Consider the following 26,762-nt stretch of genomic DNA (forward strand, 5'->3'; position numbering starts at 1 on the left):
TAATTGCGCTGCTTGAGACTATTTTCTAAAAGTCAGATGTATAGAAACGATCTTCCAAAATGTAGGTGTCATCATTATACTTACGGATTTATTGGCTACCTAGCTCCTGACTCCCTGATTTTACATTAGATATATATTTATATATTTTATTTAAACCTTGGTCACTTTGAGAAATTTGCATGTAACACTCCAAAATACATGGAACAATCAGTAGATATAAGCACCTTTATATGTATATATACTTTTTTTTTTTGCGGAATTTTTGCAAAGTGCAATGTACAGTGAATGAGGCTTCAGCATGAACAAGTTGGTATTCTAGTAATTAGTATGTCATTGGTACCTTTTAGAAGGGACCGATATATCTTTTTTTTTTTTTTTTTTTTAATTCCCAACTCAGTGGAAGCTGATGCAATATAATATCAATTTCCATCTAAAGTTGTGATATGCAGATAAATCCACTACTGAAGAAGACCTGCAAAACACTGCCAGTAAGGTTTCTAAGCAATGGAGATTTTGATCTTAGCTTTAAATGCCACCTAAGAAGTAATGGCAACAAATACGAACAACCATTTCAATATAAGGAGTGGTGAAGAAACATAACCAATCCATGCAAAATATATCTCTTTGGTTTACATCATATTATCATATATGATAAAATGCATTTTGCCTAGTTGTTATGTTTGCTAAAAGCTTCTTTCTTGAATTGGAAAAAAACAACAAAAGAAAGCAAACAAAAGAAAAAAACAGAAATGTAGCTCCCTAGTTTGGATCATAGGTGTTCTACGTGTGGTTTATAACCAGGCATTAATTCTACTTCAACCAGGCATCTTCTGAAGATTCATCTCTTTTTCCCTGTTTGATTCATGTTGACAATTTATCCCTAATGTCTATACTGTTCTACAAATTACAGTTCTTCTTGCAATTGTTATGTCTGCTATAATAAAGTGCACACATTTTCATGTTTATCACAGGCTTTCAAAGTCAACCTTGAGTTCCTAGTTGAGTTATTCGGCACTGCCAACAAGATCAAAGGACATATCACCATAAGCCCAATTAGTTCACTAAGCTGTCAATACTGTAGTCTTTTTGTAACAGTTTTCAGTTGCAAATCTTCAATTTCCATCAAATAATTTCCACCAGGACAAACATGTTATATCTTATTAAGTGATGAGGTGGCAGAGGTATCTCCAAAACTTGTCATAGCATTCTAAGTTTTTGAGTTGCACAGTTCTTTTTCTTCTTTTTCTTTCTCTCTTTTAGGATTACATTCAGATAAAACGTTCTTACATTCCTCGATTGCAAGTGGGGTCTCGGTAAGGCTTTCACTGACTCTGACACTAAGTGTTTCAGAGAAGAGGATCACAGAGAGGATTCAGGGAAATAGTGAAGTAGGATTCATTCCACAATGATCCTCTTTAGGTCATACCGGTTTATCGAAAGGCCTTGGAAATGGTGTGCCACTAGATGAGGATATTTTTCGGCAGACCGTGTTGGTGTGATTTTCACAACGACAGCCTGGTCTTTTTACTTTATCATAGCCCTTCTGGCAGAGGGTCAGGCAGCCTTTCATAGGAGGATAGCAGCATAGACAGGGCATGAAGAAAGAAAGGAAGCTCATGACTGCCCAACGAGCACAACAGGAGCCTTGGTTGCAAGAACAGGGATTATCAGCACAATTGTCTTCTTCGTCCTCATCGTTAGAGGAACAGTGGTAGAAGATGCCTTTGATACAACAAAGGCAAGTTCCATAATCTAATACATTTTCGGCAGAGCACAAGCAGCGCTGGTCACAAATCCAACAAGAAGGAAGTTTTCGAACTTGCGTACACTCATCACATATGCAGCGCCCACATTCTTCACAGATAAAGAGGTGGCCCATATACCTGTCTGACTTTTCCATTAATCCTTTGATAAATTGATCTTGCTTTAGGTCTCCATCCTTGGGTTGTGTCCTCATAAGAGAATGCCTTGAATGAGATGGAGTTATCCCAGTTAGTAGTCTTTGATCTGAAGCGGTGGTGCTTCGAGACACTGAGCTTATTGTACTGGAATGGCTTAAATCATGGGTAAGATGTTGCGGTTGGTGTTGATGACTTTGGCTACGATGAAGATCCTGGTGGTTGTAAGATACCAGATGATCATTAGGCCACTCTTGCTTTGCAGCATGTTGGGAAAGTGAAGGATTTGACCAGGTTTGCATGAATGAGACAGTAGGTCGCTCCACATAATCGTTGTTGGCCCTGATGGAACGGATTTGGTCTATGGAAAGTACCTGTTGGATGTCCCCAGTAGAACTCTCCATGATCTTTAAAAAAATCTCTTGTTGCTATGTATCAGAGGACCCTCTTTGGATGTTAATGGTTTTATGTTGTATTGTCCATCAAGGTACATCTGAAGATCCTGAAAAAAAAAGAAAAGAAAAACATTTATTTTTTTCCTGTATTGATTCTAATTCAAACTATAACTAAATCATGCAGTACACTAGGACATATTCACCTTTACAAAATCCTAATTGCCTTAAAAAAATCAATTAGCTATACTAATGTATAGCTTCTTGATACATTAGAGGAGTTTTCCCATTCACAGGTTGTACCATAAATGTATGATAGGTGGGGTCTAACTCCCAGAACCCTCATCTATTGGAAAAAAAAGAGTCCCTTGACCATTGGTCTACCAGTTTCTGTAACTATCCTTGACTTGGCTTGTTCTCCACAGTATTTAATCTCAGGCAGGATTTTAACAAGCCTAGTTGACTGGCCACATATGTGTCACACCTGTCAGAGGCCACAGGTTCAAAAGGGCTACCTCACACAGACTTGGCACAAACCACTCCGTCTGGCAGATTCCAGAGGAACCACAGCCTTCACCCTTTAACACCTGTAAAGGGATTTGGACTTACAACAGGGTCCACAGAATGGCTGCTGGCCGGAGCAGCTAACCAAAGCAAGAGGGATCATCACGCTGGGTCAATACCGGGAAGTCAAGTCAAGGGCAAAATCAGGAGGTAAGAGAGTAGTCAAAAATACAAGGCAAGGTCAGACAAGAGGATACACAAAATTACAACAAGTGAAAAAAAGGGTTTCTTCCAGTTCCTGAACTGTGGGTCAGTATGACTATGGCAATACCAAATTTGTATCTGATTTCGGTTTTGTTTTTTTCACTGTATACAGTTTATACAAACACTTTAAAAAATTTATTTTTGTGCTGCCTTATTTCAAGAACATTTTAATTTTCCGGGTGATGGAGCTATGTGTAAATTTGCTATTTTTCACTCTGTGGCTAAATAATGTAGTAATTTTATAGCTTAGTTCATTATGGCTGTGGCACTATCAATTACTTGTTTTTTTCTTTTTTAGAGATATAAGCAGTTTTTCATTAGGAAAAACGTTTTTTTTTTATATTTTGAAATATTATATTTGACATTTCTTTGCATTTTTTTTAGTCCCACTATGTAACGTGAACTTTTTTGATTACTCATAAAATACACCACAATATTTCAGCATTACAGTGTATGATGCCACTAAGTGAGACCATTCTGCATCTGTATTATTTTAACATAAAGAGAACCACCGAATGATAGGTTCTTCGTCAGGGATGTGTCCGAAATGCGCGTCGGGGCTGTTCCGCACCGTGCCAACCAGTCAGCTGGACTATTGATACAGGTATTGAACCGTTGTTTTTACAGGATAGTTTGCCATGGATTCCATATGGGTACTCACGCCCGGGCATGCGAGACACATGAACAATTGATCACTTTATTTAATTATAATATAGGTGTATCGTATGCCTTGGCTACTTAAGTATCTACTGTTGACCAATTACTTGGGTTATATACCTGCTACCTACATATGAATAGTTTAACTATTTTGGCTATCTATCTGTTACTGACATGTGTTTCTTCTGTTTTACATTTTTTTGACACTTAGACCAGCATGTGATTGCAGTGCAATAGTGCATCAGTAACAACAATGATATAAAAAATATTTTTTCATTTGTACACTTCTTTGTATACTATGTTTGGCAATTGAGTACGGTCATGCTTGTGCATTTAGTGCCACTTTATCTATCACTTCTCAATAAAGGTTGTTTATAGAAATTACTTTGTCTCTTTGGAGTTATCATTCGGTGGTTCTCTTTATGTTATGTGTCTTACCAAATGGTCTGCCATTCCAAACTGGTCCATATAGTAAGCACACTATTATTATTTTACGGACCTGGTGATTTGCGGGTCAAAATATAGCCAGTGACTTGTGCTGCTTTATTCAGTGTTTTTTGTATCTGTATTATTTTGTCTGTTACGGTCAGAAGTCTTGGCCCAACCGATGTTCTCCTCACCTGAACTAACAGCCTGACAAGCATGTATATTGATGTTAGATTATGTTAAGAGATCAGATGGGTCATGAAATGGGTCCACAACACAAACCATAAACTATGGTCTCCATACAGTCGTGTAAATAAACCCGTACTGTAATTGTAGCGCCCCGAGGGTTCGGTTGCTACAGGGGTATTGCACCTCAACCAGAGGTGTGATATTTCACTCCCAGGTAAGGATGGAGTATGGACCAGGGCTCTGTTAGCTGCATACACCACACACACCCCATTTCCGGGGGACAGCTCTACGGTGCTCCCATTTATATATATATGCAGGCACATCTGACTATGTCCCTGGCTGGAGTGGGGAGGGGGGAGGAAAACCCAGTGGTGTAGGAGCAGATAGGGGTTGGTTTCTGAGCATAGGTAGGAGCTCATTGGGTGCTGGTCACCTGAGCTCACACACAGAGGAAGAGGTATATAAGGGGGGCACCATCTTAGTTCAGGGAGAGTGGAGTGAAATGGAGAGAGAGAGAGAGCTGACAGGGAGCAGAGGCTCTGCAGGAGCTCTGCTCAGAAGGCAGGCCTAGGGTGAAGGCCGGAGTCAGAAGGGAGAAAAGGAGAAGGAACGGAACAGAAAGAGAAGGAACCAAGGAGAAGAAAGGCTCAGAGACACGAAGGCAGAAGGGACCCTAAGGACCAGCGTGATATCGGGTGATGGGTCAGGCAAGAGAAGGGTACCGGATCCCAAATTGGTGGAGGTAAATCATCCCTCAGCCAAGAACCGGAGGTTGTGATCATTTATTGGTGCGACCCCCCGCCAAACCTGCTAGGAAGGCACCATATAGGATAGCGGGAAACGGGGCCCACGTTTGCCCGCATAGATCCGCGGCAGCTGGACAGAAGTTTGGTCACTGGTGGGGCATGAGCCAGAGAAAGGATAGAAGGGAGTCCTGTGCCATACTCCTGAATTGCCTGGGGGTTGACGGAGCCCCTCACCTGGTGGACGCAGCACGACTTGGGCAGTCATTACCGGTGGAAGTGACCTGGATATCAACTTTGAGCAAAAGACCCTGGACTGCAACACGTTGTCTCTGTGTTTCTTACCACGCCAGTACTAACGGTACTGGGACGCCCTGCACCACAACCCCCACCATCTACGCTCACTGCCCTGAGGCTACACTCCTCCCGCGGGGAGTTATACTATTCCCTGCTGCACCCACAACACCAGCCTCAGCGGTCTGCTCTGCAGTGGCGGTTCACTCTGACCGCAATCCACGGGTGGCGTAGTCGGACATTGCAAACCATATAAATAGACTGCCACAATTTGGTCTGACCACCCTGAGCCACGGGATCGGGTTGCCACTACTACCCCCAGCATTGCACTGAAGCCCGGTTCCGGGTGCCCCACGGCCCAGGGGGTGAGTCAGCTTTGGCTTAGTCAGCAGGATTGTGACCAACCCGCCACAAACGGGTATTGCGTGCCTGAAAAGAGACAGTTTCACTCTATTAAAAATGGCGGCCGCCCCAGAAGAACGGACGCCATAATGTGCGCGCCAAAAGACAACAGGAAGCCACCTCCCATAGTGGGCCAGGTCCCAGAATGGCGCCAAAGAAGGAGCCCACCCCAAACAGCCATGAGTGCGGCTGTAGAGATGTCCCTCAAGGTGGGGGGGCTGCCCCTGAGAGTGATTGTCAGCAGATTGCCCCAGGACCACCCCCAACAGGAGGGGAAAGAGAAGAAAATGGCGGGGCAGGGTGTGGTTTGGATCAGTTTCGCGAGACCACACCCGGAGATGGAGAGGAGCGTCAACTCCAGCACCCTGGCAAGCGGCCTGCTGCAGGCCGAGGCGGCCCCGTACAGCCTCACGGAGCTGATGGCTCGGCTCCCCGCAGAAGACCCTGAGTTCCTGAGACTGCGCTGGAGGAGCTGGACAGGAGAATGGTCCGAGGGCAGAGGGACGTCATCGCCGGGTGGAAAGAGGAGATGGCCCGGCGGGTCGCGGCCCGGCGGGTCGCGGACCGGCAGCAAGAGACACTGCCAGCACCCGATAGCGCGCCTGCCCCCGAGGACGGAGAGCGGAGACCGGAGGCCGAGGATGACGCTGCAGAAGAGGCAAGTAAGGCGGACATCCCTGCCCCGTGTCCTGACACCACCGTAGCCGTACCGCTGGATCCCGTCACGGAGCCAGAAGTCCAAGGAGCCGCTGCAGCTTCCACGCTCCCGCCGCAAGCACCTAGGCCGCAAGCCACGAGCACCGTCGCTGAACCACCCCCCCCAGTCGTGCCCTCTGACCCCGAGCGCAGAAGGAAGCGGCCGGCTCCAGGCCCGGTCTCAAGGCCTGACCACTCCAGGCGCCTCCTGACCGTGTGCGACCCCGGTCCCAAAACCATCACCTCTGGGTGCGGACCTGTACGCCCAACATACGGGTCCGGATGGACAGCCCTTTACCTTGCCGCCCGGGTGGGTTAATCCTCAGCAAAGGGGAGACCCGTCCGCGGAGACCGGAGCTCCTCTGCTTCCACCCCCGCCTAACCCACAGCCTGTCGAAGGCCCCCAGCTCCCGGTTGAGGAGGCCCAGTATGAGTGGGACCCGACAGGAGAAGACCTCATGGGGTTCTCACAGGAGACGCGGGCGGCCGCAGCCCGCAGACGAGAGTTCTGTGACCGACAGGTGGCGCAGTTTGAATGGGAGAGGCGGGCGCGATGACAGAGGCAGGAGCGGCTACACGCCCGGAGCGCGGAGCAGAAGATGCGCGTCCGGCGAGATCCCCAGGCTGCGTGAGGTCCCGAATCATCGGGACCGTCGTCAAATTCCAACAGGTGCAAGGATGGGGTTTCATCCAGGACCCGACCACAGACACGAACGTGTTCGTTACCCGGAGAGATGTGGAGAGTCACCTGCCAGAAGGCCACCCAGAACGAGATCTGATTCCAGGAGACTTGGTGTCCTACACCCGACACCGAGGCCTAAAGGGATGGTATGCCCTTCATGTCCAGTGGATAAAAGAGGAGCAGCACCTTGAATCAGAACCCGAATACCAAGAGGACCCGGACGGGTCTGAAGATCAATATGAGGAGGAGGAGGGAGCAGCAGGAGGATACCACTACTAGTGAGTAGCAGAGTGCCTGTGTACATAGTTGCCCATCAGGGCAAAAGGAACTGTTTGTGTGATACAGAATAGATCCTGATTGAACTGTTACCTGGCTGAGGACTGAGAGCAGCCATTCCCCTTTCCAACCGGCCGAGGACTGGGAGCGGTCAATCCCCTGTAAATAGTTGCGCTTCTTAAAGCGCCCCCTACTGGTTTGATAAAAGAACTGCAACGTCTACCTCTGGACAAAGTGTCCCACATGTTTGAAAGTTTGCTGAAGTTTTGCACTTATTGAAAAAATGGACACCTGGTCGCAAGTTGCACAGTGGCCAGTGAAGAAGAGAATTTACTAAAATGTTTTATATGAAAAGTTTTATATGCTGCTAAAGAGTTACATAGTATTGGAAATGTTTTATATGATATATGACGAAAGAGTTCGGGTAATATTAAAAATGCAGTATAATGTCTAGTAAGAGAAAGTGTTTCCCATAAAGGGAAGTTGAATAATGCCGGCCGGTTTCTAATGTGAAAAGTTTTGAAAAAGTTTTGCATGTCTTGTAAATCAAATGTTTTTGCTCTTTTCCAGCCCGAGGATGTGCTGTGATTTACCAGGGGGGAATGTAGCGCCCCGAGGGTTCGGTTGCTACAGGGGTATTGCACCTCAACCAGAGGTGTGATATTTCACTCCCAGGTAAGGATGGAGTATGGACCAGGGCTCTGTTAGCTGCATACACCACACACGCCCCATTTCCGGGGGACAGCACTACGGTGCTCCCATTTATATATATATGCAGGCACATCTGACTATGTCCCTGGCTGGAGTGGGGAGGGGGAGGAAAACCCAGTGGTGTAGGAGCAGATAGGGGTTGGTTTCTGAGCATAGGTAGGAGCTCATTGGGTGCTGGTCACCTGAGCTCACACACAGAGGAGGAGGTATATAAGGAGGGCACCATCTTAGTTCAGGGAGAGTGGAGTGAAGTGGAGAGAGAGAGAGAGCTGACAGGGAGCAGAGGCTCTGTAGGAGCTCTGCTCAGAAGGCAGGCCTAGGGTGAAGGCCGGAGCCAGAAGAGAGAAAAGGAGAAGGAACGGAACAGAAAGAGAAGGAACCAAGGAGTAGAAAGGCTCAGAGACACGAAGGCAGAAGGGACCCTAAGGACCAGCGTGATATCGGGTGACGGGTCAGGCAAGAGAAGGGTACCGGATCCCAAATTGGTGGAGGTAAATCATCCCTCAGCCAAGAACCGGAGGTCGTGATCATTTATTGGTGCGACCCCCCACCAAACCAGCTAGGAAGGCACCATATAGGATAGCGGGAAACGGGGCCCACGTTTGCCCGCATAGATCCGCGGCAGCTGGACAGAAGTTCGGTCACTGGTGGGGCATGAGCCAGAGAAAGGATAGAAGGGAGTCCTGTGCCATACTCCTGAATTGCCTGGGGGTTGACCGAGCCCCTCACCTGGTGGACGCAGTACGGCTTGGGCAGTCATTACCGGTGGAAGTGACTTGGATATCAACTGTGAGTAAAAGACCCAGGACTGCAACACGTTGTCTCTGTGTTTCTTACCGCGCCAGCACTAACGGTACTGGGACGCCCTGCACCACAACCCCCACCATCTACGCTCACTGCCCTGAGGCTACACTTCTCCCGTGGGGAGTTATACTATTCCCTGCTGCACCCACAACACCAGCCTCAGCGGTCTGCTCTGCAGCGGCGGTTCACTCTGACCGCAATCCACGGGTGGCGTAGTCGGACATTGCAAACCATATAAATAGACTGCCACAATTTGGTCTGACCACCCTGAGCCACGGGATCGGGTTGCCACTACTACCCCCAGCATTGCACTGAAGCCCGGTTCCGGGTGCCACACGGCCCAGGGGGCGAGTCATAATGATAACTAACCTCCTATGCCGCTGGCAGGAGTATTAGTAGGTGTACTGAGATGGCAGACCTACTGGCCAACGTCAAGCCGCCAGCTGCGATAGCAAACTATTGGCATACTGTGATTGGGACATGGGTGGTGGGAGATGCATTACAGGAGGAGTTCCTTCCCTCTATCAAACATCTTAAATTGCTTGAATCACTGGTTGGGAACCAGATAAAGAGAATTCATCATCGGTTTGTGGTTGCCCATTACATTTAAGAAAACAAGGGGCAGCCACATACTGGTCATTTTACTAAATACCAACTATGACCAAAAATGCTGCCAAGTGTACTAAAAGCCCCTCGAAGGACCTGACTTTCTACCAAAGTTGGGTCCAAACTTTCGCGTTTTGTTATATCGGCATGCACAGATCTCATAATAATAATAATATGTGAGAACTCATTCTTTCATTGTGAAGATTCCGGCATGAAGAGAGGGATCCAACAATCCGGAAGTTCGGACCAAACTTTTGCTAGTACATCTGTGGCACCCCAGGGGTCCGGTTGCCACTGTGGCATTGCCTTCCTCATAGGGGGTGATGCTATGCCTGGAAGCAAGGAGGGGTCCCCTAATCAGGTTTACCAGCATACAACACTTTCCAGGCCCCAGACCAGGAAGGGGAGCTCCTCCCCTTAGCAACTGGGATCTGGAGGCAGGGTTAATAAGAGTTAGTTGAGAGGAGTTGAAGACAGGACAGCGAAGAGGAAAGACCTGGGGAGTGGAGCTGTAAGCCAGCTCACCCCAGAGGGAAGCGCAGAACAACTGGACACCGGAGTCAGAGGTTGTGGGGCACTGAAGGCCCAGCAGCAGAAACCGGAGGGCAGGAGACTGCAGATCTCCTGGCCCCATCAGATGCCCGGCGACACAGCAGCACCATAGGGCCCAGCACCGCCACGTGGGAGCGACACATAAGGAAGGCCCGAGCTGCCTGCCATACGGGTGAGGAACAGACGTTTTACTCAGGGACGAGGGCTGCAGCACAGCTACAAGCAGCAGGGCCAAAGAGATTAGCGCAGAGGAAAGGCCTACAACTTTACCTGGTGAGGTGGATCCCCTACTTGCTTCCAGGCCGCCCGGACCTCTACTACCAGCTAGTACCCGTGCCCGTGCCCCGATCTACTTCACAACCGCAAGTAAAGATAAGAGGAAACCGTTATTAAGTTGTGGACTGGTCATTATCGGCGCCATCACCTGCATTGCACTACACCAGCAACATTTATAAAATCACCACTTAGTGCCCTGGAGCTAAGCTCTGCCTGTGGAGAGCTGAACCAACTCAGCTACGTCATCATCAGCTCCAGAGGATTTGCACCGCAGCGGCGGCTCCATATAGCTGCATACCACAGGTGGCGTCACGAACATTATATATAAAAACTATATTCCCTTTTCTTTGTTCCTCTTTTATTGACCGCCCTGGGTCACGGACTGGATCACCACCACTGTGACATCCCCCAGCACCGACCGGCCCGACTACCGAGTACCCCACGGCCCAGGGGACGCGTCACATCCCTTAAGCACAAATGACAGCATTTTTAGTAATAGGTGCTATTTAGTAAAATCATCTGTCTGGGGTTGACCATTTTTTTCTTAAATAAAAAGGGCAGTCACAGATTGGTGATAGGTCTCTTTTAAAGTTATTTTTCCTTAAAAATTATTACAGACTTCATTTGCTTTGGTGGTCTGTGAACTTTGACCTGGACGCAAAATTCTTAAGGGCACAAAATTGTAAAAGAGTAAAAAAAAAGAAAAATAGTAATGGCGTCATTTGCGCTGAAGATCCATGGACTGGATTTCTAGATGAGTACCCCAGATCTCCAGGTGAGAGCCAAATTCAATAAGACACTGATACAGTTGGATCCTGTGGTAGAGCAGGTAGCCTACGGTCTAGAAGACATCAGCATTCCATCTCAGGCGGCCCAATGACATTGCTGCATTGCACCTGGATGATCTGTGTGCATGAGAGAAGACGAATCAGTGACTTAGATTTGTTTTATTTTGTTTGCTTTTTTTGTGAAGGATGGTACAAAGGTGGCATTATTACTTTTGGAGGAGGCACTAGAGTAGAGATGAGCGGATAAATCAGCAGAAGATCGACTTTGTGTCAAATTTTCTCAAATTCGCAGGTTTCCGCAAATTTAAACACTTTGAAATTCAATTAAAAAGAATTGAAGAAAATGCCTGTCGCCATTTTACACATTACCGAAGACTACAGCAGCCGGAAAGTGGGCTATTGACGTCAGGCGCACCCACGTGGGCTTTCCCATGATTCCCTACAGCTATCCCATGACATGATCTAGGGCAACCATTTAAGAGGGACTATCAAAACCACTATAAATAATGAAAGCAGTGATATTTTAGAAGTTTATAGCCTAAGGATAGGAAGTCAGAGTGTACTGCTCATTCCACATAGGAATAGAAAAAGGCCTAAATCTGATTGATGTACATGGCTACAATGTTTAAGTACATTTGAAATGGAAGTGGTAGTCCCAGTCTGTGAATAATAATATATATATTGAATTAATATAGGGAGGTACTGGATATGCAAAGTCAGTGTGACTGTGAATTGATTGATCTCTGATATACTGTAGTAGCTGCACCTGAATAACAACTTTTGTTTCATTCTTCATACACTGCAAACAAGGAGGGCATTTTAACACCCCTACTCTGAATTTTATTACTAATAAAAAATCTTGAAACCAAGGCTTGCGTATCACAGAAAGTGTTCTTCCTGGATTGCGAGCTAGGCAATCCATCTTTCCTTTTAAACAAAAAAGAAACATTTTCACAATCCATAAATGTCAACACAACTATTTAGCTCACAAGGTGTGCTTGTTATTAAAATAATAATATATATATATATACTATACATATATATATATACATATATATATATATATATATATATACAGTTATATGAAAAAGTTTGGGCACCCCTATTAATCTTAAGCTTAATGTTTTATAAAAATTGGTGTTTTTGCAACAGCTATTTCAGTTTGATATATGTAATAACTGTTGGACACAGTAATGTTTCTGCCTTGAAATTAGGTTTATTGTACTAACAGAAAATGTGCAATCTGCATTCAAACAAAATTTGACAGGTGCATAAGTTTGGGCACCTCACCAGAAAAGTGACATTAATATTTAGTAGATCCTCCTTTTTTAAAAATAATAGCCTCTAGTCGCTTCCTGTAGCTTTTAATGAGTTCCTGGATCCTGGATGAAGGTATTTTTGACCATTCCTCTTTACAAAACAATTCCAGTTCAGTTAAGTTTGATGGTCGCCGAGCATGGACAGCCCTCTTCAAATGATCCCACAGATGTTCATTGATATTCAGGTCTGGGGACTGGGATGGCCATTCCAGAACATTGTAATTGTTCCTCTGCATGAATGCCTGAGTAGATTTGGAGCGGTGTTTTGGATCATTGTCTTGCTGAAAGATGCATCCCCTGTGTAACTTCAACTTTATCACTGATTCTTGAACATTATTGTCAAGAATCTGCTGATACTGAGTGGAATCCATGCATCCCTCAACTTTAACAAGATTCCCAGTGCCGGCATTGGCCACACAGACCCAAAGCATGATGGAACCTCCACCAAATTTTACTGTGGGTAGCAAGTGTTTTTCTTGGAATGCTGTGTTTTTTTGCTGCCATGCATAACGCCTGTTTGTATGACCAAACAACTCAATCTTGGTTTCATCAGTCCACAGGACCTTCTTCCAAAAAGACATTGGCTTCTCCAAATGTGCTTTTGCATACCTCAGCCGACTCTGTTTGTGGCGTGCTTGCAGAAACGGCTTTTTTCGCATCACTCTCCCATACAGCTTCTCCTTGTGCAAAGTGCGTTGTATAGTTGATCGATGCACAGTGACACCATCTGCAGCAAGTTGATGCTGCAGCTCTCTGGAGGTGGTCTGAGGATGGTCCTTGACTGATCTCACCATACTTCTTCTCTGCCTTTCTGATGTTTTTCTTGGCCTGCCACTTCTGGCCTTAACAAGAACTGTCCCTGTGTTCTTCCATATCCTTACTATGTTCTTCATAGTGGAAACTGACAGGTTAAATCTCTGAGACAGCATTTTGTATCCTTCCCCTGAACAACTTTGTTGAATAATCTTTCTTTTCAGATCATTTGACAGTTGTTTTGAGGAGCCCATGATGCCACTCTTCAGAGGAGATTAAAACAGGAGAACAACTTGCAAGTGGCCACTTTAAGTAGCTTTTCTCATGATTGCATACACCTGGCTATGAAGTTCAAAGCTCAATGAGGTTACAAAACCAAAAAAAGTGCTTTAGTAAGTCAGGTAGGAGTAATTAAAACAAGAAAATGATAAGGGTGCCCATACTTATGCACCTGTCAAATTTTGTTTGAATGCAGATTGCACATTTTCTGTTAGTACAATAAACCTCATTTCAAGGCAGAAACATTACTGTGTCCAACAGTTATTACATATATCAAACTGAAATAGCTGTTGCAAAAACACCAATTTTTATAAAACATTAAGCTTAAGATTAATAGGGGTGCCCAAACTTTTTCATATAACTGTATATATATATATATATATATATACAGTACAGACCAAAAGTTTGGACACACCTTCTCATTTAAAGATTTTTCTGTATTTTCATGACTATGAAAATTGTACATTCACACTGAAGGCATCAAAACTATGAATTGACACATGTGGGATTATATACTTAACAAAAAAGTATGAAATAACTGAAAATATGTCGTATATTCTAGGTTTTTCAAAGTAGCCACCTTTTGCTTTGATGACTGCTTTCCACACTCTTGGCATTCTCTTGATGAGCTTCAAGAGGTAGTCACCGGAAATGGTTTTCACTTCACAGGTGTGCCCTGTCAGGTTTAATAAGTGGGATTTCTAGCCTTACAAATGGTGTTGGGACCATCAGTTGTGTTGTGCAGAAGTCAGGTGGATACACAGCTGATAGTCCTACTGAATAGACTGTTAGAATTTGTATTATGGCAAGAAAAAAGCAGCTAAGTAAAGAAAAATGAGTGACCATCATTACTTTAAGATATTAAGGTTAGTCAGTCCGAAAAATTGGGCAAACTTTGAAAGTGTCCCCAAGTGCAGTTGCAAAAACCATCAAGCGCTACAAAGAAACTGGCTCACATGAGGACCGCCCCAGGAAAGGAAGACCAAGAGTCACCTCTGCTTCTGAGGATAAGTTTATCCGAGTCACCAGCCTCAGAAATCACAGGTTAACAGCAGCTCAGATTAGAGACCAGGTCAATGCCACACAGAGTTCTAGCAGCAGACACATCTCTTCAACAACTGTTAAGAGGAGACTTTGTGCAGCAGGCCTTCATGGTAAAATAGCTGCTAGAAAACCACTGATAAAGACAAGCAACAAGCAGAAGAGACTTGTTTGGGCTAAAGAACACAAGGAATGGACATTGGACCAGTGGAAATCTGTGCTTTGGTCTGATGAGTCCAAATTTGAGATCTTTGGTTCCAACCACCGTGTCTTTGTGCGACACAGAAAAGGTGAACGGATGGACTCTACATGCCTGGTTCCCACAATGAAGCATGGAGGAGGAGGTGTGATGGTGTGGGGGTGCTTTGCTGGTGACACTGTTGGGGATTTATTCAAAATTGAAGGCATACTGAACCAGCATGGCTGCCACAGCATCTTGCAGCGGCATGCTATTCCATCCGGTTTGCGTTTAGTTGGACCATCATTTATTTTTCAACAGGACAATGACCCCAAACACACCTCCAGGCTGTGTAAGGGCTATTTGACCAAGAAGGAGAGTGATGGGGTGCTACACCAGATGACCTGGCCTCCACAGTCACCAGACCTGAACCCAATCGAGATGGTTTGGGGTGAGCTGGACCGCAGAGTGAAGGCAAAAGGGCCAACAAGTGCTAAGCATCTCTGGGAACTCCTTCAAGATTGTTGGAAGACCATTTCCGGTGTCTACCTCTTGAAGCTCGCCAAGAGAATGCCAACAGTGTGCAAAACAGTCATCAAAGCAAAAGGTGGCTACTTTGAAGAACCTACAATATAAGACATATTTCCAGTTGTTTCACAGTTTTTTGTAAAGTATATAATTCCACATGTGTTAATTCATAGTTTTGATGCCTTCAGTGTGAATGTACAATTTTCATAGTCATGAATATATAGAAAAATCTATAAATGAGAAGGTGTGTCCAAACTTTTGGTCTGTACTATATATATATATATATATATATATATATATATATATATATTAGACCCATCCATGCCATCCGAATACCAATCTTGGTTACCACCATTTTTCCCTAAGCCAGATAGGTCAAGGTCACTTGGATATTTATAGCTGTGTTTGAATCAAAGAACTCATAATACAATACAGTACTAGGAAGCCTCTGGGTGTTATACACTTATTTTCCTGGACAATTAGAGGCTTTTCAGTATTAGGATTCGCATAGAATTTATTTGCGCCGATCGAATTTGGGGGGAAAATTCAACAAAACTGGCTAATTTGAATTTCAAGCGATCCGCTCATCTCTACTAAGGAGTCATTATTACTTTTTAAAGGGGGCACTCAAGGGGCATTATTTTAAAGGGGCATTATTTGATTTAAGGAGGCACTAAGCAGATGTTATTACCTGTTTAGGCGCAGCAAAACTTGCCTTGCCCCAGGTGGTGGCAATCTACACCCCTGCGCTGAGCAGGGGTGATTTCCATATACCAGTAGGTGGGCATATGCATAGACTTTTCAAAATACATTTCAAACTAGTAAGATATATTGGATATCAAAGAACTAAAGATGATCTTTTACAGGACATTTATGGTGGCTGGGCTATATCAATAATATTTCCTTAATATAAACCCTGATTATAATGTGTATTAAAAATCACTCAGTGAAAGTTTTAACTTAAGTCCGACCACAGGGGAAATACATGACCTTATCTATACTGCAGTCTGCTTGGAGAAAACCACTTTATTCCTTATTACTGTGGCTCTAATTGCTTTTCCAGGCATTACTCCCCGGAGAGGCTTCCAGGAGACACAAGTGGAGTAAGTGATGTGTTGTACTGTACTGTATGCCATTTACACCACACCATCTAATGCATAAGTCAAATATTCTTGTCTTTCATTATAGAATATTTTAATGGCCGGGATATATTTCTGCACGTTTAAAAAGAAACCTTATATGGCATAAATGCACTATTGTCAATTAGCGATCACCTAAAATCACTATGGTCGGATTTTCATGATTCTGCACTAGTATTGCTCAAATTAAGGAAGACATTTGTAGATGAAAAAAATAGATGGTTTGTAAAAAATGTGTTTACTGATTTATTAAAATATTTCTATAATATTAATGGTGCGGTTTCATTATAACAATCCATTTATTGAAACTGACCCATAAATCAACAGGTTCCGAACCCCCTTAGGTTATAAATGGGGGAAGCTACAAAAGGCCATTCAAATATATGGCTAAATGGCCAACGAAGGGCAAGGACTGACAGATGGAGACACTCTTTGTTAGCAATTCTTTGCTAAAGGCACTACAGATGATCCAATCTTTTAAAATTGAAATTTGCTGGCTTCTTTGAATGTTTCCCAAATATTTGATATACTTCAAATAAATTTGCTGCGAATCGTAGGTACCCCAGTTGCTTTGAAAAGATGTGTGTAACACTCTGAGGTCTCCTAGGACTGTACTGAACACCTTTCAAGCTATTTAACACAAACACGTACTTTATAATAATATCAAAATGACCTCCAGATACAGTATATGGCTATGGGAAAAGGGATGGTAACCGTTCTTCACAACTGTTCCGTCACACATATTATCTGTATGTTTTTTTCTATTACTAAGCTGTGAGCTGTGATATCCTCTCAGTACAATGGTTGCTGCTCTGCATTCCCTGTCTCAGCTTTTATACAGGCTATGATATGCTATGTCACGCCCATAGGTGGCGCACGTGACTCGTGGACCCACTGTGCCACAGGGCCAGGCCTGCCTAGGAAAGGGCATAGCTAAGCGGCTACCTGGTGTTTACTGGAGCTCCTGATGGTGGGCCGCGGGTAGCCACCAGGTACTACTCCTAGGCAGTTGCCAGTACTGCAGCTCCCTATGCCAGGGGTTCAGGCAGAGGCCGCATTAGGACCAGGGACTTCAGGTTCAGGACAGTTATCACACTGACCGGGAGTTGGATACTGCCGATGCGGCCACAGGAACAGATACACACTAAACTATACTAAAGGAACAACACAGGAAAGGAATTAATTAAAACAGACTAAGGACAGAAGACCTGGAAACATACAGTTTCACATACCAACACCACTACCACTAACTATAGGGGTTGCTCGGGCACCTCCCTATTGGGGAAGGTGCCTTTTATACAAGATGCTTCCCAGATATTGGCTGGGAGCCATCTTGAAGGTGTACTCTTACTAAAATGCCTCCCAGCTGTTGGCTGCGGGCATTTTACTATATGCGCGCTGCCCCTTTAAGAGCAGGGAGCACGCACGCACTAGTTGTGCCACCGGAAGACAGTGCGGCGTGCACGAAGAGGGAAGGAGGAGCGCGATAACGCTGCTGCGGCTGGGGCTGTGAGTATGCTGGCGTCCCTGCATGGAGGGAGGAGGGGAGCCATGCAGGGGCACCGACCAATTATATTACACTGTGCTATGTGATGGACTATACTATGTGATAGCTGCAAAGCGTCTTAGGGACGCCTGCCCAATTGCGCCCAAGCCATGTAAACTTTCTCTGGCTGTATCAATTCTACGCATTTTTGGCCATTCGTGCAAATCAATTAACAGATTGTTCAAATTCGTGAAATTTCCTAAAATTTTACAATAATTCAATTTGGATTGAATCAATTTGCTCATGTCTACTAGTAGGCACCTCTCCTGATGCTGATTCACATCACAATGCCATCCTCATTACATGACAATCTGGGACTTGTTGACCTTCCTGCCTATTCCCTTCAGAACAAAATGAACCTGAGGCACTAGGACTGCTTTTCTTACCCTTATCTGCTAATGTGAAAAGGGAGTCCTGCGCAGGTTCACACTAATCATGGTGAAATATGGAACAACCCGTTTTGAACTCCTTTCCACCATGGACATTAAGTCAGTCTCTAAGGTAGGTATGCTATTGCTTACATACCTAACTATACAAGTCAAGTGTCTATGGGCAACAATATGGCTTTTTTCGTCCGATTTTAAAAACTAAAGCTATTTTCCATGTGGTGGGTAAAGGGTATATAGTATTTAAAGAAATCCTAAGTCTTCCTCTGCTGCTGTCAATGTTGTCATTTGCTATCAAATCCACTATGCTCTCCGCAGCCCCAAAGGAAATTAATGGAGCGCAGGTTGAGCATGCACACTGCTGATCCACTCTAACAGGTAGGAAAGTGTCTCGAGTGGTGTGGGTTCCAGCTATCGGACCACCATCGATCAACCACTTATCATCTATCTGGTGGAAGAAGTCATGCAAGAATGGAGATATGTGTAGATTTATTTCTCACACATTGGATTTCTAGGACCCCCCATTTCACCCCACATCTGGTTTTAGATGTTATATTATTGGCTCATTTTTTCTACACTTTTTGGGCACTTGACAAATTGTACTCCATTGTCTCTTAAAGTATTTGAGTTTGTTGCCCTTGTTTTTGTATTTAGTGCTGTTTTATTGACTGTTTATGTATCAGTACGCCTTTGATCCTGTTGTGTTATTGCCTCTTTGACTTATACATAATCTTTAACGCTATTGTGTACTTTTGTTTTGTACCTTTTATGTCTGTACATGATTTATATTAACACTGGTCGTTGTGCTCTTATTTTGAGCTTGGGTTGGGTCGCCCTTCCCATCCACCACCTTTTATATCGACTGGTCTTCATTCCTGAAAAAAAAAGCATGTAAGCAACTTCCAAACCCCTGCTTTTCCCCAGTCTATTTGCCTACCTTCAACTGCATTAATATCAGAATATACTCACTTGATAATATCTGTAAAGAGCTGTAGAATTAATGGCTATATAAGTGAGTAAAATAAATAAATAAATTTGAAGTACAGATGATGGCAGTGAAAGGGTCAACAGCTGTCTCCTCTTCTGCATGTTGTGCTTATCAGAACAATCTCCTGCAGCAGCTTATCCCCAGTGTTAATAAAACATTTGATCCTTTCACTGCCAGCATTTGTACTCCAAATGAGTATGTTCTGATATTCGTGCAGCTAAAAGAAGGCAAATAGACTGGGTAAAAGCCATGCTACTTGCATGCAATTTTGTTTACAGGAGCAAAGGCAAATCCCCTAATATATTGATGTGTAAAATGTAGTTCCTCTTTAAAGTTTTGTTCCTAACTTTATAACATATCAATCAACATGTGGGAAACAGAATAGATGTTGTTAAAGGGATTCTCCAAGAATGTGATAAAATTGCACCCCATCACATAATTCAAACTGCAGCCCGTCCTAGTCATGTGGCAGTCTGAAGAAACACAACTTGAGACCTGTGTCTGAACTGTCAGAGGAGCAGTATAGTTCAGGGAGATATGTGTGTTTACAATACTATGTGTCTGTAAGTTGAGACACAGGTCTCGGGATTTGTGTTTTTTCAGACTGTAACCTGTCCTGACATTTGACTAGGTCAAGCTGCAGTTTGAATTATGGGATGGGGCCATCTTATCACATTCTTGGAGAACCGCATTAAGAAAGAGTACAAAACTGTGGCATATAACAAAATATATTAATTGGAAAGACTTCATCGATCACAGTTTTAGGCAGAGTTAAACTGGGATTATTTAGGCCTACAATAGGAAATAATACTGAAGGCTCATGCTCCAGAACCTGTGCATGACCACTTTTAATTTTATCATAATGCTTGTTGTTGAACCTATTGACCGACTCAACAGTCGGTTCCTAATAGATGTTTTTCATTACAATCCATTTAAAAAATCAGATTAATAAAGAAGTCTGAAAGTGATAATTTTATGGCATGATCATTGTCATGCTACCCCCTTCTTCTTTACTACCAATAAGGCACAATTGATTCTTTAAAGGGGTTGTCCACAACTAGGACCACCCCTTCTTGAACTAAATGTTTGGCCTCAATAAAATAAAAAAAAAACTATACTCACCTCCCATTCCGGCGTGGTTCCAGCAATGTCAGCACTCGTTGTCCTGGAGCTCTGGTGCGGTGGAATGACACGTGGTGCCTTGGCACCCAATTTACCTTGGCGTCACTGTCCCCACCTTCGTACGGATTGAACATGAAGAGGAAGCCAGGGCTGCAGCTCAACTCTGACTTACTCTTTATGTTTAATCCGTACGAAGGTGGGGACAGGGAAGCCAGCGCTGATTGGGCGCCGGGCACCACGTGTCATTCCACCACACCAGAGCTCCAGGACCGTGAGGGCTGACATCGTTGGAATTGCGCCAGCACGGGAGGTGAGCATAGGTTTTTTTATTTTATAGGGGCCAAATATTTAGTTGAGGGGTTGGACAACCCCTTTAAGATGAATCTTTTGAGACTATCAGCATTGGGTTGATTCCTTGGATTGAGCAAGAAAGCTTGACATTTATCATTCCTTATATAAATATTAGATTGTAAATGAAATATGAAGTTTCTTGAGTTAAAGACTAGTTAGAGAAGTTTTAAAGTTTTAAGCCAGTGACGAGTGACTGGCTCTAAAGTCAGAGCCAAAAGGTTGCTTGCAACTGGACATTTGGAGGCCTTGTGTCAGAGCTTGAGCCCTAAAAAGATATTCTGAAACTCTGGTGGCCCGGTCTGATCCTGGTGTGATGACCTTGGAAATTACCTATAGCCACAGAACCTATAAGTCAATAAAAGGATTGGACCTTTTAGGAAAACCATAAAGCTCATTCCTCATCCTCTATTCAGTTAATTTCCTGGATGCAGTGTGGAGGATGCAGGTTGACAATTCTGGTCACATGCTACTGCATCTACAGCTATATTATGGACAGGAGAGTTGTGCAGTGGCTATGGCAGTGACAACAACAGGGCCGCCATCAGGGAATTACTGCCCTTACTGCTGTATGGGGCCCAGTGAACAGAAGAAAAGAGCAGGGGCCCAGTCCGGGGCTCCCCTCTTATGCTTCTACTCACCGGGCCCCGGGGTATCTTGTGCCAGAGCTCGGCGTACATCTTGGCCCAGGGAGCCTGGGAGCTCTCACGGCCGTCAAAACTGAACGGCTGTGCAGCTCCAAGGGAGTCCCTCTGCCTCTTCTGTGAAGCGCTGTCCTTGTGTACTCGCCTTCATCGAGCACCAAGATGCTGCCAGTCCAGAAGTGGAGCTGCAGGGGATCATATAAGAGGTAAGTATGAAAGCTTTTATTTTATTAGAATTAATTAAATGGTCTTGGGGAGAGCACATGATGAACTGGGAATGGAGAGCAAATGATGAACTGGGAGTGGGGGGTGAGGAGAGCTAATGATGAACTAGGAGTGGGGGGTGGGGAGAGCAAATGACGAATTGGGAGTGGGGGGAGCAAATGATGAATTGGTAGTGGAGGGGGAGAGCAAATGGTGAATGGGGGGTGGGGAGAGCAAATTATGATATGGGAGTAGGGGGAGCAAATGAATTGGGAGTGGGGGATGGGGAGAGCAAATAATGAATTGAGGGTGGGGGACGGGGAGAGAAATTGATGAATTGAAGGTGGGGAGAGCAAATGATGAATTGACGGTGGGAGATAGGGGACAGCAAATGATGAATTGAAGGTGGGGACGGGGAGAGCAATGATGACTTGAAGGTGGAGGGGGAGAGCAAATGATAATGAATTGATGGTGGGGGACAACAAATTATGATAAATTGGGGGTGGGGGAGAGTAAATGATGATCAAATGGGGATGGTGGAGAGTAAATGATGATCAAGTGGGGATGGGAGAGAGAGGACATGACAAAATGAATTGGGGCGCAGGGGGGCTTGTAAATATAATGAATTGGGAGAGTGGGGGACGTTGAAAATGATGGAGTATGACAGGAAATTAATTGGGGAAAAGAGTACAGGTTCTAATTATTTTATATATTTATTGGCTGGGAAAAGTGGTTATTTATAGTTAGTGGGGGTGCAGTGGTGGATTACAATTTATATTTGGAATAGTCGGTTGCATAATAACTAATTATAAATTAATGCTGGGTGCATGTCTGTATTCTGCTGCATAGTGTAGAAGTTGGAGAATGTGCTCTTGAAGAGGTGCTCTAGATAACTGTGTGTTATTTTATGCAGAGACGAGTCCTGGCAGTCTGCGCAGAATGAAGGAGAAAAGCAAAAATGAAGGACTTTAACTAGAGACATCACTGTTGAGTGAGTGTGTTTTCTGTACACTGACACTATACACAATATACTATGTACAGAGCACTGGTGATCACTGAATTACCTGTACGCTGACACTATATACAGAGCTCCTGTTTATAATGCCACTGGTGAACACTGTATTACCTGTACACTGACACTATACACTGTATACTATGTACAGAGCTCTTGTATATAATGTCACTGGTGATCCATGTATTACCTGTACACTGACACTATATACAGAGCTCCTGTGTATAATGTCACATGTGATCCCTGTATTGCCTGTACAGTGACACTATAAACAGAGCTCCTGTTTAGAATGTCAGTGGTGATTGCTATATTACCTGTACACTTACACTGTACACTATATACTATGTACAGAGCTCCTGTGTATAATGGCACTTAGGTAATATTAGTATTGTGTTGTTTTATTCATGGTAAGTATTGTAGTATTCGGTCACTATATGGTGGCAATATGTGGTCTGGTCATGGTGTGGAGGTATTTGTTCCTTGTATGTGGTATTATTTGGTCACTATGTGATGGTAATATGTGGTCTGGCCATGGTGTGACGGCATTTGTCCCTTGTATGTGGTATTATCCGGTCACTATGTGGTCCAGTCATGGTGTGACAGTATTTGTCCCTTGTATATGATATTATTGGTCATTTTAAAAAATGTACATTACACATTCCCTTAAAGAAAAATAAATAAAAATATACCTAAAAAGAGTATTGGATATTTTAAGAAATGTTTAATAGGTTAGAGTAGAGTAGGGTCCGGCCAAAAGAGTCTACCTTGTCGTGGTGGCAGCTTAAAACATCTTTTGGCCAAAACAAAAACTGATGGCTATGTATGTGATATGGTGTTTGATGGGAACTGTTAATGTGTCATTGGTGCAGAAGTGGAGTTTTTCCAAGAGTGGGTGGTGGAACTGTGGAAGGTTTATATTTACAGTATATATATATATATATATATATATATATATATATATATATATATATGTAAAAGTTTATTTTCATAGTTGCTCAAGATCCTATGAGGTTACTTTATTTTGCAGATTGGCTTAATAGGAGAAATACACTATTAGGGCTTGTATTGCTGCAAAAAAATGCAGCATTTTACAGTATCAGCAAAGTGAACGAGATTTCTGAAATCTTGTTTAAGCACTGCTTATTTTTTCCTTGCAGATTTAATTAAGGCATTTTTTCAAATCTGCAGCATGTCAATACCTTTAGTATTTTTGCAGCGTTTTCACCCATTCAAATGAATGGAAAACAAATGCATTCAAAAACGCATGAATAATGCATGCAAGAATGCATCAAAAAATCACAATTTTCTTGGCAACACTATGGTTTTTGCTGCAGGAAAATCTGCTTCAAATGCTCAATGTGCACACTGAAGATTTTAAATGCGTTTATTTCTCATTCAATTGAATGGGTAAAAAACGCCACAAAAACGCTGAAAGAGTCGACATGCTGTAGATTTTTAAAATGCTTTGATGGTTCAGATCTGTAAAGAAACAATAAGCAGCGTGTGGATGAGATTTCAGAAATCTTATTCACTTTGCTGGTGCTGTAAAACACTGAGTTTTTTCTTTGGAAAAAAAACCACATATAAAAAATACCCCAAAAACGCAGCAAGCGAACAGGCCCTTGGGAAGGTCACAGAAACTCATCCCCCTTCTATTGCTACTTCCTATATCAGCAGATATGTCCATAATAGAAGATGATGAGCATACAACCTCACATAATAACGTTCTCACTGAATTAGTAAAATTTGCAAAGCTGGAAAGAAAATAGTAAATGAAAAAAGGAAACAGTTTGAAGATTGAAGTAGCAGAATATAATAACATCCATAATTAGGACTATGTTATACTGTAGGTTCGCATGTCAGACAGATCTGTCCATCCTTACAGTTTCTTGAATTTGAATAAGGACCTCAAATATTCCTGAAATAAACTGGGCACCATATTGATGCAACCTACCAAAACCATTGACAATTCACATCGCAACCACTGTTTGGCCAAAGAGAGACACATATAGCATAAACATCGGCTGACAGAATATCTCAAAATCATGTTGGATTTCTCGAGTCAAGGGCAAAGGTAGGAAAGTACAGAAGTATATTGGATTGGGTTAATTGTGATATCAGGGTATTTTTTTCCAGTGACTGCTCCTCCAGTTTTCTTGTACGGAATTATAAATTAATCCAATAACTCATCTGATCTTTCCCCATTGAATCCAGCATCTCATGTACGAAGAGTTGCTTGAAGTGTTGAGTAGTTTTATGCAGAATCCATTGACTCACACAATTACAATGGCTTGCCCACACATTGGCTGGAAGGTTTGCACAGCAGCACTTCACATGAGACAGCTGCGTTTCAACGTTGCTCCATACATCTGACCTGTCCATGCAATGCTACATCTGGCAAGGCTTGACCCTCTTAGGAACACCTGATAAAAATGTCTCCATTCAGGGCAACCCCAATACCTACCTTGTCTCTACTATAATGTTGATAGCTTGCTGTTGCTGCCTATAGGGGAATCACTCACCAGGTTCCAAGGAACCCCTGAGGCTTCATGAAAATCCAACTTCAGGAAGAATGGTCTAGCCAAGTAATATTAAAAACATTAATGCTCTCGACCCCAAAACTATACCAGTAATGAGTGGTATGACATCATGAAAACCTTCATAAGCACAGCCTACATTGTGTACATTTTTTCCAGCAAAAAGGGATAAAATTTCTCCTTGTGGAGAGTGCCAAGTTGTCATAAGGAGACTTATAAGCCATACAATGCTCTTCTGCTTTGCACTGATGAGGGGCAAACCCCTTGAAACACGTCTGCAAATTAAATGTCTGGTTTGGCGTCTTATCCTAGTTCATATGGCAAGACCCTTAGATCCCAGCCTCTCACCTAGCCAAATCAAATCTCATACTTTGCAATGACGAGGGGTAATATCCAGAAACACCATGTCTGCAAACTGAGATTCTGGTTTGGCTTCTATCCTACGTCATATGGCAAGGCCCTTAAAGGGGTCGATATTGACTTTTACGATTGCTACCTCCAATAGGTGGCACTGGAGATCCTGTCTTGCTCATCTCTGAAGAGGATTTTTGCATATTTCAGTAAGAAAACACACTGCTAACACCGCAATCATATTAGCATAAAGTAGTTCCCATAACCTAGTATGGGAACTAGTACTATAGACTTGCTAAAATGTCCCTGAATGAAGATGTTCATTGGTGCAGTATATTGGCAAAAGGCCAAGTTTCATCCCCTCCTCGGCAAAGAAACAGGTCAACATCAAGCAGTCTATGGCAAGTATAGAAGACAGCAATGGTTGTACCATAATTAGGTATAAATCTTACCATGGAGGCAGTACATATGCCATTACTATGTAATATCACCAGACCGGAATTCCAGCAATAGACTGGATGCCATTGTCATGTGGAAAGTGCTACCATCCAGGGAAGGACAGGGGCTAAAGATTGATAGCAAGCATACATGGTCATGGGATAACACCCGACTGAATAGTCTATTCAGAAAGAATATAATAGACCTATTTCTGTATATTCCCATATTTATTCTGTAGGGATTGGAAGGTTACCATCTGCAATATTGGGCTTGGACATAGGGTGTTATCTGCATTGTGACTTGATGATGATTAGTGACTTGGATGTGATGTTACGATGTGGATCTGTATCATAGAAAAATTCTAATAGACAGCAGTATTTACAGCATCGTGGGAACGGCAACTCAATGATTTAGTCCACCGTTACCTTAACAGTGGAAACCCTAAATCCAGAAAGAAAAGTTGTCAACCTCCAATGTCTAAAAAAGCCTAATAGATAACAATCCATTCTGTATCTAACTTACCAATGGAAAGTAACATGATAACTCTGAAGATATCGGAAGGAGAATATAGGGATTTCTGCAATACTGGGCATGGATTTATCAGCCAAAATTAATTTAAAAATTACATAATGATTGGGCTTCAAATAAAAGAAAATGACCATGTAAAGGAAAATCCAAATCCGATTATGTCACATCTGTCCCAGTGCAACGATTATAACATGAAATATTTTGTAAATCATTCTTTAGAAAGAACACGAAACAAGGTATATATCATAATTCTTAATTCCA

The 26,762-nt window shown here is 43.4% G+C and overlaps 1 protein-coding gene across 1 annotated transcript in view; it reads right to left on the bottom strand.

Moving 5' to 3' along the window:
• Positions 1–319: 319 nt before the first annotated feature.
• SPRY3 (sprouty RTK signaling antagonist 3) overlaps positions 320–26,762 on the bottom strand; it is a 28,879-nt gene continuing 2,436 nt past the window's right edge. The window contains exon 2 of the mRNA XM_073641386.1: positions 320–2,400. Within this exon, the coding sequence (XP_073497487.1) occupies positions 1,421–2,302 (882 nt within the window). The 5' untranslated portion in view covers positions 2,303–2,400 and the 3' untranslated portion in view covers positions 320–1,420. The remainder of the gene's footprint in view (positions 2,401–26,762) is intronic.

The sequence above is a fragment of the Phyllobates terribilis genome, unplaced genomic scaffold (assembly GCF_046119375.1).
Source record: "Phyllobates terribilis strain yellow unplaced genomic scaffold, ASM4611937v1 Scaffold_7__3_contigs__length_470593459, whole genome shotgun sequence".
NCBI classification, from domain to species: Eukaryota; Metazoa; Chordata; class Amphibia; order Anura; family Dendrobatidae; genus Phyllobates; species Phyllobates terribilis.